Raw genomic sequence first — 18,824 nt, forward strand, 5'->3', positions numbered from 1 at the left:
TACTGTGATCTGTTCTGAGAGCCTGGAGAGGTGGAGGTACGACATACGTGTGTGAACGAGAGGCAGACAGGTGGAGAGGTGAACATGCCAGGCAGCAGGAAAGGAGGAAGACCTCAGAGAAGATTGGTGGATGCAGTGAAGGCGACATGCAGAGAGTTGGTGTGGCAGAGGAGAACGCTGGGATAGAAGGAGGCAGGTGATCCACTGTGGTGACTCCTAAAGGGAGCAGCTGAGAGAAGATTAACACGAACACAAAGAAAGTCTCCCATAAATACTCAGTGGTGTCTTTATTCCAGTGCTTTCTTTGTACAGTAGAAGAACTCAGATCTATACCCTGTATGTACATGATCACATTGTGGGAAATGAAGCGGGAGTCCTACCCAGTACGACACATTCAACACCAGTCCTCCTCCACACGTGAAGCACGATTGGTTGGCTACATTCTCATCACGTAACAGCTAACCAATATCAAAATCTACAAAAGCTTTGAGCTCCTCTGAAGCTTCAGTTGGCAAAAAGTGTTTGAGCTTCAGCCGCTGGTGTCTGTCTCATCGCCGCCGTGACCGTCTTCCTCTTCTTCGTGTGTGTTAAAAGGGGTTGATGCGGAGTCCCGTCCCCAGCGGGGAGAAGGGGTTGACCTTCGCCCACATTAAAGCGTCGTTGAGTGAGATGGCTGATTTATTGTCCTCCAGCAAAAACACCGGACCCTGAGCATTCAAACAGAGCAGACAGAGCTTTGGACACATCAGTGCAGAAACACGTCGGGTAATCAGAGCTCGTGGGGACAGCTAATGGGCGCGATGCTTTCCCTAACCATGACCTTACTGTAACCCAGTGGTTCCCAAACTTTTTTTGCTGGGCCCCCCTTTGTTTTACGAGTACACGGGTGATTTTGAAAAGCAGCTGTTTCGTCCACGTAAACAGCGTTTCAAATCACCGAAAACGGAGATTTTTTAAAATTCATTTTTTGCGTTTACGTGTGGACGAGGAATACAGAGTCACGCAACATCAAAGGTATGAGCCTTTTTCCACATCACGCTGTGGCCACGTTATTGCTTACATGAGAGGAATTGCAGAATGGCAGACAGTCAGATTAACAGTATTTTGTCTCTGTCTGCAGGTTTTACACTCTTACATATAAACACACAGTTACTGTCCCTCCATTTACAAAGGCAGAGGCGTCACGGTGCGATTATTTTACGTGTAGTTGTTTTTTCCTGTGTAATAATGTTCAACATTGCTGTCAATGCATTTTTCAAAAAATGTCTCTCTGTGCAAAATGGGTTTAAAAACATAAACAGCTGTGGGATCCTGTTTGTCCGTGATGTAAACAGCCCAGCGCTGCTCCTGATGCAGGGAAGACCAACCCTGCAGGGAGACCTACCTCAGCACCTGTGCAGGTGAAGCCAAAGGGCAGATCTGCTTCACCATATTTTCTAGTCTTTGGCTTAGAATGAAGTTGGTTTGGAAACATATTCAGTGATGCTTCATCTCCTGCTGTGCGTTTGTGTGGGCGCCCGTGCTAGCCGTGTGCAAGCGTTTTGTTTTTTTCCCTTTTCATGCCGCGCCCCCCCTGCAATGGCTCTGCACCCCCCCTAGGGGGCGGGCCCCACACTTTGGGAAAGTCTGCTGTAACCTGACACTAAAACCACATTTTGAGTCTCAAAAATGCCTTCAATGCTGTGGGATTTTGGTCCCCACAAAGATGTTAAAACACACACACACCTGTATTCTCTGCCCGGTGAAGCAGGACAGCTGGAGGTCTGAGTGACTCGGCAGGTTGGAGCCCGTCACGTAGTCAGCACCGCAGAGGAGCAACGCACCTGAGAGACGTCAGGAAATGGTTTAATGTTGTCATTATCATTAACACGATGCTTCTTTCCTCGCCCTCTGAGCTGCAGCTGGTGATGCGGCGCTCTGAGGCGTGAGGACTGTTTACCTTTGTGGCTCGGCTGGATTCTCCTCTGCAGGCAGCTGAACTCTTCTCTTTGACACTCTGACGGGGGGCTGTTGGAGACAGACGGACAGGAAGGAAGCACGTTTGCTGTGAGTGTGTGTGGACATGAGGACTGCATGATAACAGCAGCATTTTCTCACAGAAGACGGTTTACAGCATCAGTGCGAGCCGAGCTGAAGGCACTCGGTCGTGCTTTGTTTCATGGAACAGCAGCAGCTTTCAGCGAGTGCTCCACTTTGGAGTCTGGAGTCTGAGGACTTTCACAGATGATACGTACACTTTGTTTTCTTAATATGAAAACATCCAGCTGTGTGGACCGGGCCCCAGAGACCCACTCAGGGCTAGAACTCATCAGTAGGTTTGCCTTCATAATCAAGCTTGAACACCCAAAAACACAAAGAGAAAAACTGACAAAATACTGAGACGTGACAAATGTACTCAGACTTGTCTGCTACAAATGTACCCGGGACGCAGAGTGTGTGAGTGTGTGTGTGTGAGTGTGAGTTTCAAACAGCCGTCTGTGGCCTGCAGCTTGCTGACTGCAGTCACTGCTTACAGGAAACCACAGACTAAAATAAAGAAATGAAACTTGTCCAGCTGTTTGTGACAAACTGATAGCGCGATGTTGTTCTAGAAGCTCATCCCTGCTCTATTCCTCTTCAAAGGGCCCGTTTCAGGATCAGGACTCAAGTTCTGGGTCAAAGATGGAGCTATGTTAGGTAAGGCTCAGGGAAACTGTGGTCTGCACTCTGGGGTGTGGTGTCATACTCTTTGCAGCTGAGTCCACTCAGTAATGAAGCAATGAGTCCTTAAACTGGACCAGACTCGCTGCACTGACGGCGTCTGAGCTTCTCTGTTGTGGTGATTGTTCCTGTTTTTGGTGGAAGCCGCAGCTTTGACGTCTCTTTAAGATGAATAATCATAAAAGAGCTTTAATGACTGAACATCAGCCCAGCAACATGCCTACGTGTCCATGCGTGTCCATGCAAGTCCATGCGTGTGCCTACGTGTCCATGCATGTGCCTACGTTTGCATGCGTGTGCATGTGTGTGCATGTGTGTGCATGCATGTGCATGCACACACTTGCTCGCGTCCCCAGCAGTAAGTCTGCATGTGGCGCTGCTCAGCTGTGGGGATGGTGGAAGCAGAGCAGTTATGTGTACATAAAAACATTTCTGGATGTATTAGGAAGATGCTAGTAATGAATTAACCATGCACTAGTGCTGGGAGACCGTATGCACGGCTCTTACTGATAGGCCGAGTTCATCTTTGATGCTCTGCTTCCTTAAATAGCAGCTTATGAAGTGCAGTTTCAGAACAGCACCACAAGGTGGAGCCGCCTTCATCTGAGTGCTGCTGAGCTGGAGGGGACAGCACTGACGAGACAGTCATATATTTTATTCTGAAGCTCTTCCTGATGTTGACGAGCTCCATGATAAATCATTAAAACTTTACTATCTTATATGAAGTCCAGGATTTGGTTCATTTTTCTTCAAGCGCTTTGATTTCATCGGGCTGTGGTGCAAACACGGGTCACTGTGTGCCGCTGGGACGTTCAGCCCTGAGAAGAAGATCCTCATTCAGTGACGAGCACATTTCCACCCAGACAGAGAGGAAGTAAAGCTTCCACTTCACTGATTTCAGAGTGGGCCGTAATGGCTCCTGGTGCTCTTCATCCATCTGATTTCCCCTCATCAGGAAGTCCTCCAAACCTCAGAGTGACGATTCTTCAGTTAGCCGATCACTTAGTGACCATCTCAGTCTAACGGCAGATGCGGCTCCTTCATGTGTCGTGATGCAGTTGCCTTGGTGACCGGCCTCATCCTGGCCGCTCTTCAGCATCACTGCTACACCTCTGCTCGTTAATGTGAGCACCTTGTAGTGTTATTGATACAACGTGTGTGTGTGTGTGTGTGTGTGTGTGTGTGTGTGTGTGTGTGTGTGTGTGTGTGTGTGTGTGTGTGTGTGTGTGTGTGTGTGTGACGTACATGCTGTTAGCTTGTGTGCAGGCCCTCCAGGCGTCCAGCTCCACAGACAGCTGCTCGATCTTCAGAGGGACACACACCTCTCGCCGCTTCAGCAGCTGACTGAGAAACACAAAGAAACGCGTTCACAGACGCTGGCGTGCAGCAGATCCAAACAATCATCGTCGATAATTCCAAATCAAAAGCCGATATTAGCTGACGTCACCGCGCACGGTGATATCTGTTCCTGTTTCTGGAAGTTATTTTGACGCTTGTGTCCAAACAAATCAGGAGATGCTGAACATTGATTACGATCAAGGAAAATGTAAACCTGCCTGTAGCGCTCCAAAGCTTCAGCTGAGGTTTAAACCAGGGGTGTCAAACATAAGGCCCGGGGGCCAGAGTGGGCTTGGCAGAGACTCCAGCCTGGCCCTTTGGATGGATTTGGAAAATGTGAAGGAGGGCGTAGATGTTGGAATTTGAACTGTGTTACAACTTTTCCTACTGATGTTTTAGTTTCCTCTTAAAGTTAAAATGGTAGAAATTACATTAAAAAATGTAAATAAACTAAAGACATTCAGGGACATTCATGCTAAACCAACATAATGAAGTCACATAAACAGAAACGGTCTGTATTTATATAGCGCTTTTCTAGTCCCTAAGGACCCCAAAGCGCTTTACATATCCAGTCATCCACCCATTCACACACACATTCACACACTGGTGATGGCAGCTACATTGTAGCCACAGCCACCCTGGGGCGCACTGACAGAGGCGAGGCTGCCGGACACTGGCGCCACCGGGCCCTCTGACCACCACCAGTAGGCAACGGGTGAAGCGTCTTGCCCAAGGACACAACGACCGAGACTGTCCGAGCCGGGGCTCGAACCAGCAACCTTCCGATTACAAGGCGAACTCCCAACTCTTGAGCCACGATGTTTTATGATCGTGTACCAGACAAACTGCTGTTTTTCACAGTCGGTCACAGTAAAAACATTGATGTGGACTAATAAAAACTTTCTGTTTTATAACCACAGGACAGTCTGAGTGCTGACCTCACACTGAGAAAACTGCTCTTTGTGTGCAGGACTGGAAAATCCTCTGTGTGCGCTCCAAGAGAATCCAGCGTCAGCTTTCATGCTGCTGACACACACACACACACTGTGAGTGTGCAGACACACACACACACACACACACTGTGAGTGTGTGTGTGTGTGTGTGTCTGCACACTCACAGTGTGTGTGTGTGTGTGTGTCTGCACACTCACAGTGTGTGTGTGTGTGTGTGTGTGTGTGTGTGTGTGTGTGTGTGTGTGCACTCACAGTGTGTGTGTGTGTGTGTGTGTGTGTGCACTCACAGTGTGTGTGTGTGTGTGTGTGTGTGTGCACTCACAGTGTGTGTGTGTGTGTGTGTGTGTGTGTGTGTGTGTGTGTGTGTGTGTGTGTGTGTGTGTACCTGGTGTATTCGTAGAGTGCAGGTACGATGCTGCTGTACTGTCTTCTAATGGCCAGCAGAGCTCCAATATAACCACAGAGGATGAGCAGCTCACTGCGGGCTCTGCACACACACACAGACACACACACACAGACACACACTCAGGTCAGTGAACTCTGTGTGTGGTAAGAACAAACGTTGTTTCTAATAAACAGTCGTTCTCACTCGGTGGTCTTGGTCGTGATGAGGCGGTCAGTTCTGATGTAACTCATCAGGTCCAGGATTGGCTGAATGTCATCCACCGTCCAATCAGATCCAGCCAGCTGTTCTGAGGAGGGAAAAAAATGAAAAGCAAGATTTGAACTAATCAGCCCGTCCATCATTATCCTTATCAGGGTCGCAGGGGGTGGAGCCTATCCCAGCTGCCACAGGGCGAGAGGCGGGGTAAACCCTGGACCCTAACACTCATCAGTGTTTATGACTATTGTGGACGATCGGTTAGCTCTTCAGTTTAAAAAAATCACAACAACAGTCGCCTCAAGGCGCTTCAGGTTGTAATGTAACGACCTACAATAACGCCGAGAAAACCCAACCATCATATGACCCCCTATGAGCAGCACTTTGGCGACAGTGGGAAGGAAAAACTCCCTTTTAACAGGAAGAAACCTGCAGCAGAACCAGGCTCAGGGAGGGGCGGGGCCATCTGCTGCGAGCGGTTGGGGTGAGCCATAAACATTAAAAACATGAACTAAAACATGGAGAAAAAACACATGAAATCTTTGTTTTCTGTGAACTTCCAGCTGCTGCACTGACGCTGATGTGTGAGTACCTTTGACGTGGTTTATCCCGATCTGCAGGGCGACCTCAGGCTCGGGGCTCAGCAGGCGGAGTTTAACCGCTGAAAACAAGTCTCCTTCATTCACAGCTTCTTCTGCCAGCACCTTACACTCCTCCAGTGAAGGCAGGCCGCACTTTAAAGACAGCGAGCGACATCATCACGCGTTAATATCGACATGTACACGCCCACGTCCGCTGCAAACATGTTTCTGCTGTTGTCTATTAAATAAAGGCTTTAAGTATTTACCGATCACTGCAACGTTTACATTTTACCCAGAAGGAGTCGAGCGTACGCACCCTTTCATGCAGCTGGTTGATTTCAGCCGCAGTCCCCGGGTAAAACGCGCAGAGTTTAGCCAATAAGACGTGGTTGTCGGGAATCATTCGCAGCAGGTCAGCTGACAGCTCCCTAAGTGTAAACACAGAGAAGATGAGGGTCATGTTTTTATCATGTGCAGCTTTTATGGAGCCACAGAGTGAAGCAGCTGTGTGTGCTCGTGGCTGCGACTGCGTCCGTGTGTCCTGAGTCAGCTTGTAGCTGACAGCTGGGCGCCAGCACAGCTGGATATGTGACGTCACCCAGCGGTTTGTCCGTGAGGACGGACTCACTGTTGGAGCCTCGAGTGGACATTAGAGGAACTGCAGTTTCTCCTACGTGGACGTTTACTTTGTCCTGATTGGTTCGCACTGTGCAGGTAAGCGGCCTGCACACTGATTTGTTTAAGTCTGTACCCGCCCACCTTTGAGCGCCAACAGCTGCACCTGTCAGGGAACAGTTCCCTGACATTGCGAATTTCACAAAAGAGAGCCAATCAAAAGGATGTGTCAAAGCAAAGCCACGCCCTTAAATCCCCCGATCTGATCTGTTCTCAAACTAAACCAAATCATGTGACCAGTTCAGTTAACTGAGCGTGCTCAGGGGACGGCGGTCTTCGTGTGGGGGCAAAGCAACACAAAAGCCTACCATGTCGGATTGGTCATGTACTTCCTGGCAAGGAGCTGAAGGCAGTAAGCCGTGCTCTGATTGGCCCCCTCTCCGAGGACGATGCCCACACACGCGGCCAGCTCCAGCTCGTTACCTCGCATCAGACTGGACATGGCTAACTGGAACCAAAGCACACGTCCGCACACACTTCAGCCACGTTTTAAAGCGGAGCGCAAAGAAATGCCGAAGACGGCGACTGCGACACTCACCTCGACGTCGTCCACGGCCAGGTGGCAGCACGCCGCCAGCACAGAGCATCCGTCCTGGAAGTACCACTCAGCGAGGTCCTTACAAACCTTATGGAGGAGGCTGCAGAGAGAGGAGAGCCACAGAGGTCTGCAGGTGTGACTCACACAGGTGTTCAGTTAAACTAAGGAGGAGAAGCTGACCTGAGATCAGCAGAGTATCAGCATCTGTCTGCTCTGACCTGTGTGTGTGTGTGTGTGTGTGTGTGTGTGTGTGTGTGTGTGTGTGTGTGTGTGTGTGTGTGTGCGCGCGTGCGTGTGTGCGTGCGTGCGTGTGTGCATGTGTGTGTGTGCGTGTGTGTGTGTGTGCGAGTGTGCGTGTGAGCGTGTGTGTGTGCGTGTGTGCGTGCGTGCGTGCGTGCGTGTGTGTGTGTGTGCGTGCGCGCGTGTGTGCGTGCGTGTGTGTGCGTGTGTGCGTGCGTGCGTGCGTGTGTGCGTGCGTGTGTGCATGTGTGTGTGTGCGTGTGTGCGTGCGTGCGTGCGTCTGTGTGTGTGTCTGTGTGTGCGTGCGTGCGTGCGTGCGTCTGTGTGTGTGTGTGCGTCTGTGTGTGTGTGCGTGCGTGTGTGTGCGTGCGTGCGTGCGTGTGTGCGTGCGTGTGTGCGTGCGTGTGTGCATGTGTGCGTGTGTGTGTGTGTGCGAGTGTGCGTGTGAGCGTGTGTGTGTGCGTGTGTGCGTGCGTGCGTGCGTGTGTGTGTGTGCGTGCGCGCGTGTGTGCGTGCGTGTGTGTGCGTGTGTGCGTCCATGTGTGCGTGCGTGCGTGCGTGTGTGCGTGCGCGCGTGCGTGTGTGCGTGCGCGCGTGCGTGTGTGTGTCTGTGTGTGTGTGCGTGCGTGCGTGCCTGTGTGTGTGTGTGTGTGTGTGCGTGCGTGCGTGTGTGTGTGTGTGCGTGTCTGTGTGTGTGTGCGTGCGTGTGTGTGTGTGTGCGTGTCTGTGTGTGTGTGTGTGTGTGCGTGCTACCTCTGGTACTGCTGCCTGTTGTCCACGTCATTAGTCGTGTGGTTGGCTGCAGAGCTTTGAGGTGCACGTATGTTCCCCTCACACGCTCCCTAAAAACATTCATGGTTAGGATGTTGTCACCTGTGCGTCCCTCGTCACAGGTGATGCGTCCGTGTTGGTGCGATCTTTGTACCTGTGCTATCAGTAAGGCCTCCAGCAGCTGTCCTCTCCCGCTGAAGAACGTCACCAGTTTTTTGATGTCTCCCGTGGCGACGCAGTACGGGATGGCGTCGTCATTATCCTCGGCCATCAGCTGGTCCGCTCTCCTGCCACAAGCACAGGCTGATATGAAGCGTGTGGAGCAGCAGGAATGTGAGACTCGGGTGATGATGACGATAAACCTTATAAACCGTTTCTTTATCGTGACCTTTGTGGCCTCGCTGCTCTGCGTTTGCAGCCTAACACTTAAACACGTCATGGACGCACGATCGCCTTAAACCTTACAAACAGTCATCTGTGCTGCCGATGGGCCCGACCTCAGCGCACTCATGTTGAGTCAGAAAACATTAAGTGCAGCCTTTCATGTCAGAAACGGGCGCGACGCTCGGTGGTTCTCTGGGTTGGTGCTCGGTGTTACCTCTGCATGAGCTTCTTCCAGTACTTCATGGAGACTCCCGGTGCCACAGACAACGCTTTCTCCCACTGAAACACACAAACGCTCACATCACCGAGCCCTCGGTGCAGCGTCACTCAAACTCTTCCTGCTTTTTGTTTTAGTCAAAGTTTCATTTGAACAGTGAGTTCACACACACACACACACACCTGTCCCAGCTCCACCATCAGCTCACAGTATCGTTGGGTCTGTCCCAGCCTCAGATGGATATCTGCGGCTTCCTTCAGCCGCTCCTCTTTGCTCGGCGCTCCGATTCCTCCTCCGAATTTGGACATCTTCACGATGGTCAGCTCCTGAGCTTCAGACTGGAAGACAAGAAAACAAAAGCTGAGGCTAGAAAATGATCATTAGAATTAGATGTAGAACAATAAGATCAGGCTCATACTGTTTCATACACCAAGGAGTAAACATGGGTTTTAGACGTGTTTTAAACGTGGACAGTGAAGGAGCCTCCCTAATGTGCTGGGGCAGATCGTTCCACAGATCAGCAGCAGCAATAGAGACGTGCTGCACGCCTGCAGCTGCAGGAGCATGAGCCAACAGTCTCCTGCTGGATCACAACTCAAGCAGGAACAGGTGTGGCGCTGACTGTGCACGCTGCGGTAACCGTCAGCTGTGACGGTGAAAGGACCAATCAGGACTCACGGTTTTAAACTTGAGCAGGTGCTTCATGTGCATCACTCCTTTGCTGTAGCTGGCTGGGAGCAGCGAGTCGTCCTGGCCGTTAATCACTGACACCAGGTCCCACAGGTTACTGCTGCCACCTGGAGGCTGGCGCACACACACACACACACACACACACACACACACACACACACACACACACACACACACACACACACACACACACACACGTGTGAAAACCAGCACGCTGATGCGTTCAAACATGTTTAATCAGACCAGTAATCCAGCCTCTCCTCCACCACAGACTGTGGCATCCTGCTAACATGCTGATGTTCTCTGGCTTTACTGCTGCCGCGTTTGCAGGAGGAGCAGGAGGAGGAGCAGGAGGAGATCTCACAGCGAAGACTCCAAATAAACCAGGAAGTAGTTTTAAAATCTGTAACATCTGTAATAATAATAAAAATATGTAAATATGAAAGCAGATTTCACTCTGTCCTGATCTCTGTTCTGCAAACATCACGTTCAGGCTGTGGAGGAGGAGCAGGAGGAGGAGGAGGAGCAGGAGGAGGAGGAGGAGGACGGAAGGAGCAGGAGGAGGAGGAGGAGGGGAGGAGCAGGAGGAGGGGAGGAGGAGGGGAGGAGGAGGAAGAGGAGGAGCAGGAGGAACAGGAGGAGGAGGTCAAACAGACAAACGAGGCTGCGCTCGCAGTGAAAAGCTTGGCAGGAGGAGAAAAGCACCAAACACAAAGGGCGTGTCCAAATTCATGGGCTGCATCCTCCTGAGGACACATTTGTAGACCGATTACGTCACAGCGACGCGCTGAAGGCTGTCCACATTCGTAGACTCCTCCGAATGCGGCCGACAAATGCGTCCTCCTTTTCCCCGAATTTGAAGGATGGGTTGGGTGTGTCCTTCGTGGCGCACCATATCCCAGAATTCATAGCACGGCCCAGCCAAACTCCAGTTTCCAGCAATGGCGGCCGCTACTAAGTTTTTAATATTACTCTTACTAATGTCTGTGAAGGTTCTCAGTCATCCAGGTCATCGTAGTCAAAGGAGCTTGCAAAGAAAAGCGTCTGGACTTCTTTAAGTTGCTTGAAGACGTTTCACCTCTCATCCGAGAAGCTTCTTCAGTTCTAAGGTCGCCAAAACACAGTCTTAACAATGTGGTGTATGCTGTACAGTGCAGCGAGGAATGCTCAGACCTCTACATCGGAGAGACCAAACAGCCACTTCACAAGCGCATGGCACAACACAGAAGAGCCACCTCCACAGGACAAGACTCAGCAGTCCATCTGCATCTAAAGGTCAAAGGTCACTCTTTCGAGGATGCCAATGTTCACATTTTGGACAGAGAGGACAGATGGTTTGAAAGAGGAGTGAAAGAAGCATCTATGTCCACTGTGAGCGACCATCTTTGAACAGAGGCGGGGTTTACGACACCAACTCTCTGCCATCTATAATCCAGTTTTGAGATCCTCCCCAGACGCCTTAACGCCCACTCACATCCTGGGCCATCTGACCTCAGGAATTCGCATGATAAGGTGGGGCCAGGTTTCACAATGAGCTCACCCGAAACTCTGGCTGATTGTGACCCACACCCAGTTTCCCACCTTGGCTCAGGCGATTAGAGGATCATCAGGGGGTTCTTTGTCCCTCTGTGGGGGGAAACTCCCACTAGGTTTATATCTGGGACTCTCCACCATTTGACCTTAGAACTGAAGAAGCTTCTCGGATGAGAGGTGAAACGTCTTCAAGCAACTTAAAGAAGTCCAGACGCTTCTCTTTGCAAGCTCCTTTGACTACTCTTACTAATATTTCTGGGTCACAAAATAAATTTTTAACATATTTTCAGGTGAGAAAGTAGCTGTGTAAACATCAAATATCTGCTCGGTTTATCAAGATATCGCATATTTGCTAAAGTGCTTCGATGTTTTCGGAGGCGTCTGCTACCCACCAGCTCGACAGCTAGCCGGGAGCTCGAGGGTTACTGAAGCCGCCGAGAACGGCACAACTCCCGGCACATCATGTTCAGATCACCGCGGAGTTTCGCTGCTCGGGTTAAACGTGATATATAATTCACTTAGACAACCTACAGATGTTATTGTTGGGCTTTTTTCAGTGTTTTGTTTGTTCGTGAGTAAATCGGTTTCGTGAGATTAAAGTTATTAGATTCGATTCGATAAAACTTTATTAATCCATCGGGTGGTTTTTACACAGCTGAATAAACGTCAAACAGAAAACCGAGTAAACAGACGGTCGAGAGTTTCCTCCAGTGTCCTGTTATATTTTAGATAGCAAGGAGCAGACGGCCGAGTTTATTAAACTCCACCGAGACAGCGGTGACGCTAATCTGAAGGCGAGACCGTCAGCCGTTTACTTCCGGCCTACCGACCTTCTGAGGACCCGGCCCACGTAGACCGCGAAGGCCGGGTCCTCAGGAGGATGCAGCCCATGAATTTGGACACGACCAAAGACTCTCCCCTCATGTCTCAGTTTAATAAGGATAAATGTCATTGGTCATAACAGAAGAAGCTCCGCCCCCGGCGAACCTTAGCTTTTAGCTCTATTACAGCAGTGAGAGGATGTTACTAAGCTATGACATCGTTCTAGAGCTTGGTAAAAGGACCGTGCGGTCTTTATGAAGAGTCTGAGCTTGTGCTGCTGTGAATTATGGGATGTATCTCCTTTGCTTTCACAAAGGCTGGTCTGAGACTTCCAGGTCACCTCTCTGTAATTCAAAGTCAACTTTATCTATAAATCATTAGTTATTATTCATCTCTGGCTTTTGTCCTGATTTGGTGCCGTATAAATAAAACTGACCTGAATCATTAGAAACGCAGCTCAGCGACAGGCTGGTGACCTACGTATGATGAATGTTATATTAAACAGTGTAGGCAGGATTCATCTCTGTGAGCTCAGTGTGGACGTGATGAGCAGCAGCAAGCTCTCCTCAGCTCCTCGTACTCGGACTCTGATGGAGAGCTACGAGCTCACAGCCCCGCACCTCAGCGCGGGGCTGTCGGCTTAAACAGCACCTGACATCGAGGTCGTTACCGAAAAGCATTCAGAGAACCAGCGAAGCTTCTTGGCTCTGATGTCGAAGCTCAGCTTGTCCAGCTCCTGCTTGATGTCTCTGGATACTTTTCCACAGAGCAGCGGCGGAGAGCCGGGAACCATAGCTGTGTCTGCACACACACACACGCACGCGCGCACACACACACACACGCACACGCACACAGAGACTTCATTATAATGATAAGAAACAAAAACGGTCATAAAGTTAAAATAGTGACAATAAGACATAAATCAGGGAGCGATCAGAAGCAGTGAGCTCGACGCTTCAACGCTCGCCATGACGAAACTGTAACGCCGCCATAGAAACAAACGTTTGTCACTTTGAAGCAGCTTGTAGGTTCGGGGGTTAGCGACCCCGCAGCACAGCGGTACAACAATGACACCGGCAGCACGAGTGAGCAGATTAAAGTTCAGGTGAGTTCCCACCTGTGTTTCCGATGATCTTCTCCCAGGGCTGGTCAGCGAGGACGTTCAGCAGCAGAGGGGAGATGAGCGGCGTGAGGGACCACAGCCTCACCGTGCTGTCCCTGCTGCAGCTCGCTATGGTGAAGGGACGGCTCTGATGGCACGTGAGACCTGCACACGCACAGAGTGAGCGGCTGTGACAGGAACGCACACGAATGTTTACTGAAGCGCGCCGTAAACGGGAAGCGGAGCCCGACTCACCGTACACGTCGGCTCCGTGGTCGTAGACCGTGTCTAAACACGTGCCGTCTCTGGTGTCCCACACTCTGATGGTGTAATCCCAGGAACCTGCGAAACAGCACAAACGAGCACATCGGTCTCCTGAGACCGCCCACTGCGCACAACTCACACACCAGGGGAGGGGACGCTTGTAGAGACGTTACCTGAGATGAGCAGGTAAGGCACCTCTGTGTTCCACATCAGGCCTCTGACCGGAGCCGTGTGCCCGCTCAGCACATTGATGCAGGCGTCCTGCGTGTAGTCCCAGATACGAACAGTCCTGCACACACACACACACACACGCACACACGCACACACACACACACACGCACACACACACACACACACACACACACACACACGCACACACACACACACACACACACACGCACACACACACACACGCACACACACACACACACACACACGCACACACACACACACACACACACGCACACACACACACACACACACACACTCTTTGAACCAAGGCTAACTTGGGACGGCGTGCTCCGCCTCCTCCTCTCAGTGTGTCTGCACTCACCCATCATCCGATCCAGAGCACAGGATGCCCTCTCTCAGGGGGGACCAGCGAACGTGGAACACCTTGGCCAGGTGTCCCGTGAACACCTTCAGAGGCTGGTCCGAGCTCGTGGCCAGGTAGTACACGCGCACGTTCTTGTCCTCGCAGCCCGTCGCTATCATGTCCCTGCAGACAGAAGCACACGGTGACGTTCTCACAGCTTTAAAGGATCACTGCGCTTTATTTCAACCTGCTGCTCAGCGTTAACGAACACGCACCACCCACAGCTCCTCCATCAGCTGATGTCGGTGCACACGGACCTTTGACCCCTCAGAGCTGCTGCACACTCTTCCCTGGAAACGTAAACCCGCTGTGATGCTGGTTTAAATAGGAAATACCGACGGGTCAAACCGTGACCTCGTCGTTTGGTCTCTATTCTCGCTCACACAAACACTGCTGGACATCAGAGGAACTGCAGCGCTGGCTTTGTGTGGATGCAGCTATACGAAGCACAGACCTCAGGAACAGACGAGAACAAAGTGCAGACGTTTGTCTGTGAAGCACGTTTGGAGGAAACCAACAGCTCGCAGTAGCCGTCAGCACAAAGGAGGAGGGAGGGCGGTCTGAGTGAACACAGAGGCTACAGCTCGGACCAGACTGGGTCATCGATGGGACAAAGTCCAGGTCTGAACCAGAGGCCAGAGCTGGACCTCCAGAGAGCTGTGCATGAGCAACGCTGTGAAGAAGACTCCTCCACCTGGATGAGACAGACTAATGAAGTCACACAGGAAACATCAGCGCAGGTTCGTCCTGCTACAGGAGGGTGTACACGCTGCTGGACGATGGGGTCAGTGTATCGTGTGTGTGTAGATATTAGCCCATATTTAGCTCTACTGTACACTTTAGCACGTGCTGATTGTTGACACTACAGAGGAACTTAGAAGAACATCATGTCTTCTTCATCGACTGGGACCATAAACTCATCGGACTCACAGAGCTGGTGAGCAGGAGGCTTAAACCGTAACAACAGCACTCAGCCCTGTTCAGTGTGACGTCCAGCTCTGAACCTGCCGTAGACGTTCATGTAAACGAGCCGCTGGGTCCTTTAAAGCACTTGGGTGACACGTTTTGTGCCTGGATAACCTCCAGACAGCCCGGGCTGTGACACTCACCGTCCTCGTCCTGTGTCCCCTGTTTTTCCTTCTCCGAGCTGTGACATCCTACCATGTTGCTTAAATGATTCAAGTGAAGCCCAACGATGTGGACGCAGGTCTTACTTGTTGTTCTGGCTCCAGTCGCAGCCGAACACAGCAGCGGGGTGTTTGTACTTGTGCAGGATTTTACCGTCGATGGTCCGGATGATGCTGTCGCCACAACAACAATAAAAACACGAATCACTGCAAAGGACAAACACGACGCCGTCGTCGGGAGAGAAGAGGAAGCACTCACCAGAATCCGTCTCCGCTGCAGGTAGCGATCCGCTTTGAATCCTTGTGGCTCCAGGAAATACAGAAAATGCCGTTCTTACCGTGCTGGAGGAAGACAGACAGACGCATCACGCTGTGCATCGTGCGATCGGGTTCAGACACACGGGGGCGCGGCCCTACTCACCTCGTTGAAGCGAGTGATGATTTTTCCTTTCCTGACGTCCCAGATGAACGCTCCGTTACGGGACGTCGCCCCCGCGATGCAGTTCAGGTCTCCTTCACAGAGAAACAAACACGTCATCAGCTCATCTACACGACGCAGTGAAACGCTGCTGCTGCTGCTTTAGTGACACAAAGCGTCTCAGATCACCTCAGTTTTTAAACGATGGTTTCTATTATGAAGGAGACAAAACCGACCTGCTCCTCTTATTGATCGAAGAAGAAGAAAACAGGCAAAGATGATTGATTTCTCAAAACAGCATAAACCCTGTGGGCAATCTAAAAGCTCTGTGTGTGAACTTCCTGTTATCTGTGAGCCTCGGATTAAAGAAACTGTCCCTGCTGATGAATTAGAGCGCACAGGAAGCACAGCAGCAGCGAAGCATCGCCAGACGTACAGGAAGCATCAAAGCTGGTCTGAGGGCGTCCACAGCAAACAGAAACTTTGAACCAGCTGGTTTTTCCCTCTGACTCATGATTCTCTCAACATTGAAACGGTGGCTTTGCTCGGAGTTTAACCACACACTTCATCATCGTGTTCATAAATAAGTGTTTTTATTACACAGAGAAAACTCAGGAAACAAGAAGGATCTTAGAAAGTGTCAATAGCAGCTGATGTCGACACCAACCTGCTCCCGGGGTTTCACAGTTAATGCTAAACTGGATTTGTGGGTTTTCCCAAATTAGGCAAAAAGCAGAAATAAAAAGCCCGACCGACAGACGGGATCATCGTCCAGGTGGGAAGTGTTTGTGGTTGAGTTTCCTGTTCCCGCAGAAACATGAAGACTGTGATGCTCGCTGTGCTGCTGCTGCTGGCCGTCAGTCAGAGTGAGTTAACCCGCAGACCTGCTCTCCGTTCGTCTGTTACATTTATTTGATGTTCGTAAGACGGTCTGTCGCGGCGTGAGTGAACCGTGGGGCTGCTGGCGACGGCTGAAGGTGGTTCTTTGACGTGTTTTGCAGGTGAAGCCTTGGAGTGTCACTGTGGAGGCCAGAAGTTCTGTTCACGTCCTGTGGAGACGTGCTCCAGCTCCAACGACGTCTGCTCTACTCTCGTCATCACTTCTGGGCCGGGTAAGTCTCGCCTTGCGTCGCTCTGACGTTTATGCAAAGAAAAGAGAACAAATGCATGCTGGGCCGCCTCACGGGCACTGTGAGCGGCTGGGACGATGTGTGACGGTCACTTCTGTCCTTTGGTTTTCACAGTGGTAACGCACACAAAGGGCTGCTTGAAGTCGCTGGCCTGCAGGATCCTGAATCGTCCGCCCGTGATGACTGCCAGCTGTTGCAGTTCTGATCTGTGCAACAGATAAACCGCTGCCACGCGGGACGTCGCCCGATTGGTCGACGCTCTGCTGCCGTGTGTTGTGTACTCTAGAGCAATAAAGATCAGCTGACTGTATTTACTGTCTCCGCTCCGTTTTTATCATCAAACTGATTTATTTTCACTTTGAAATATTTCTCTGACATGTTACCATAAAGTGTCGTTACGCGCGGTTAGCTCAGGTCGCTAATGATGAGACTTCAGGACGAGAAGCCCCGAAAACACCGAGTGATGTCACAGTGGCCATCGTTTATTTACAGTCTGATGTTTTAACGCTCTGTGTGCCGCTGCTGGCTGATGGAGACACCCTCAAGTGGTCAGTAGAGGAACTGCAGCTCGCTTCATTTTCAGCTCCAGAGGTTCCTGCGTCATTATCAGGCGGTGCAGTCCTAAAAATAACCTTTGGAAAGATGGACGTGTGAATACGATTATCGACTTTAGATGTATCCAGTCATTTTATACGCTCATATATAGAATATATGTTTCATGCATGTCAGTGGTATCTCTTATTAGAACCATGTGACCTGTAACTGTAAACCTTTGTTGCATCGTGGGAATAAAGAAAAACATAATAATTTGGTCAAAGTGAAATCTGCATTTCCACAGTGGAGAATAATTTAAAGCCGTGTTATTTAACCACTTCATGGTGTGTGTGCGTGTTCGCTGTGAGCCGGCGAATTTTAGTCCAACAGCCAAGAAAACGTGAACGGATTAGAGCGCACACAGGAAGCACAGCAGCAGCTGCCGACTGAGGACGAAGCAAACAGAAACTTTGATTGTGACGTCAGCGCGAGTTCCCGTGGTTTCACAGTTAATGCTAAACTGGATTTGTGGGATTTCTGTGGTTGTGCAAATAAAAAGCCCGATCCAGAGGGTCATCCAACGAGGTCATTGTCCAGGTGGGACGTGTTTGTGGTTCAGCTTCCCGTTCTCGCAGAAACACGAAGGCGTTGCTGAGCGTCAGAGCGAGTTGACCTGCAGACCTGCTCTCTGTGGGTCATCAGTTATTTGTCGTGTTGTGTTATGTTGGCTTGCAGGATGTTTTGACGTGTCGCTGTGGAGGTGATTGTTGACTACGTCTGTGCTTCATGTGTCGTAAATATGGAGTTCTGTACTGTCAGGATGAAACATGCAGTAAAACTTACGATCCATCCTGATCCTCGACTGCAGAGTGTGGGAGAATGACACTCCTGCTGATGAACTGACACCGTGCACAATGTCTGTTTGTACTTTATTATCACTTTGCTGGTGAGACGTGATTTTAGTGGTTGTGGAAACGTCACACGTCACTCCGGGTTTGTCTCCTGTTCAGCAGCAGCACATCGAGCATTTCCAGGCAAAAGCTTCGTCACTTTTACAGCCACAGGCTTCTTCTGTTTGGGCCAATCTGACCTGCATTCTTCCTCATGTCCAGCAGGGGGCGACTCCTCTGTTGGTATAAAGAGGGAGTCTGAGACGATGAGCTGCTTCTCTGTTTGTTCTTCTTTCTTCACGTTTTCAGGTGACTTCAGTTCAGTAGATGAGGCGAGCAGACACAGATCTAAATGTCTCTCCACTGCACGAGAACGCCTTCGACTTCTCTGCCTTTGCGCGCTACAGCCGGTCTGCAGCCGTATACGAGGAACGCGTCCTTATCCACAAAGGAGACGTCCGCTGTATTCAAAATGTTGGGGGAACGTGGCGCCTTCTACAAACTGCAAACCCACTCCTTAGTTTTAATACACGAATTATGAGTTTCTGAGAACACATCAGATTATCAGAAGACGTCATTACACACTGTTCAAAGCATATCTATAAGAACTACATCATGTTTTCTATTAAATAACCTCAGAAAATGACTGACTGCACCTGTAAGGTTTTTCTAAATCATTATTTTTTAAACATGAAGTGTTGATCATGTATCGACTGATATG

At 50.4% G+C, this 18,824-nt stretch overlaps 2 protein-coding genes across 3 annotated transcripts in view; one reads left to right on the forward strand and one right to left on the reverse strand.

Moving 5' to 3' along the window:
• Positions 1–272: 272 nt before the first annotated feature.
• The window catches only part of wdr17 (WD repeat domain 17), a 28,050-nt gene continuing 9,498 nt past the window's right edge, over positions 273–18,824 (reverse strand). The window contains exons 10-32 of one of the 2 annotated variants that reach the window (XM_080881252.1): positions 15,553–15,644; positions 15,391–15,473; positions 15,219–15,305; positions 13,963–14,127; positions 13,583–13,698; positions 13,401–13,487; positions 13,161–13,310; positions 12,714–12,844; positions 9,677–9,802; positions 9,181–9,336; positions 8,996–9,060; positions 8,552–8,684; positions 8,380–8,468; positions 7,387–7,486; positions 7,157–7,296; positions 6,490–6,601; positions 6,185–6,326; positions 5,581–5,683; positions 5,377–5,478; positions 3,946–4,044; positions 1,940–2,007; positions 1,726–1,823; positions 273–707 (exon numbers count right to left, since the gene is read on the reverse strand). In XM_080881252.1, the coding sequence (XP_080737378.1) occupies positions 588–707; positions 1,726–1,823; positions 1,940–2,007; positions 3,946–4,044; positions 5,377–5,478; positions 5,581–5,683; positions 6,185–6,326; positions 6,490–6,601; positions 7,157–7,296; positions 7,387–7,486; positions 8,380–8,468; positions 8,552–8,684; positions 8,996–9,060; positions 9,181–9,336; positions 9,677–9,802; positions 12,714–12,844; positions 13,161–13,310; positions 13,401–13,487; positions 13,583–13,698; positions 13,963–14,127; positions 15,219–15,305; positions 15,391–15,473; positions 15,553–15,644 (2,564 nt within the window). In that variant the 3' untranslated portion in view covers positions 273–587. Of the gene's footprint in view, positions 708–1,725; positions 1,824–1,939; positions 2,008–3,945; positions 4,045–5,376; positions 5,479–5,580; positions 5,684–6,184; positions 6,327–6,489; positions 6,602–7,156; positions 7,297–7,386; positions 7,487–8,379; positions 8,469–8,551; positions 8,685–8,995; positions 9,061–9,180; positions 9,337–9,676; positions 9,803–12,713; positions 12,845–13,160; positions 13,488–13,582; positions 13,699–13,962; positions 14,128–15,218; positions 15,306–15,390; positions 15,474–15,552; positions 15,645–18,824 lie in introns of both variants that reach the window. The other variant, XM_080881251.1, reaches the window with a different exon arrangement.
• LOC308396178 (uncharacterized protein) lies at positions 16,336–16,900 on the forward strand (the record flags this gene model as incomplete). The annotated part of the gene is made up of 3 exons (XM_080881311.1): positions 16,336–16,415; positions 16,551–16,661; positions 16,794–16,900. Exons 1-3 carry the CDS (start codon positions 16,367–16,369, stop codon positions 16,898–16,900), a joined length of 267 nt encoding a protein of 88 aa, XP_080737437.1. The 5' UTR covers positions 16,336–16,366.

Source organism: Rhamphochromis sp. 'chilingali' (genome assembly GCF_963969265.1).
Source record: "Rhamphochromis sp. 'chilingali' genome assembly, chromosome: 4".
NCBI lineage: Eukaryota > Metazoa > Chordata > Actinopteri > Cichliformes > Cichlidae > Rhamphochromis > Rhamphochromis sp. 'chilingali'.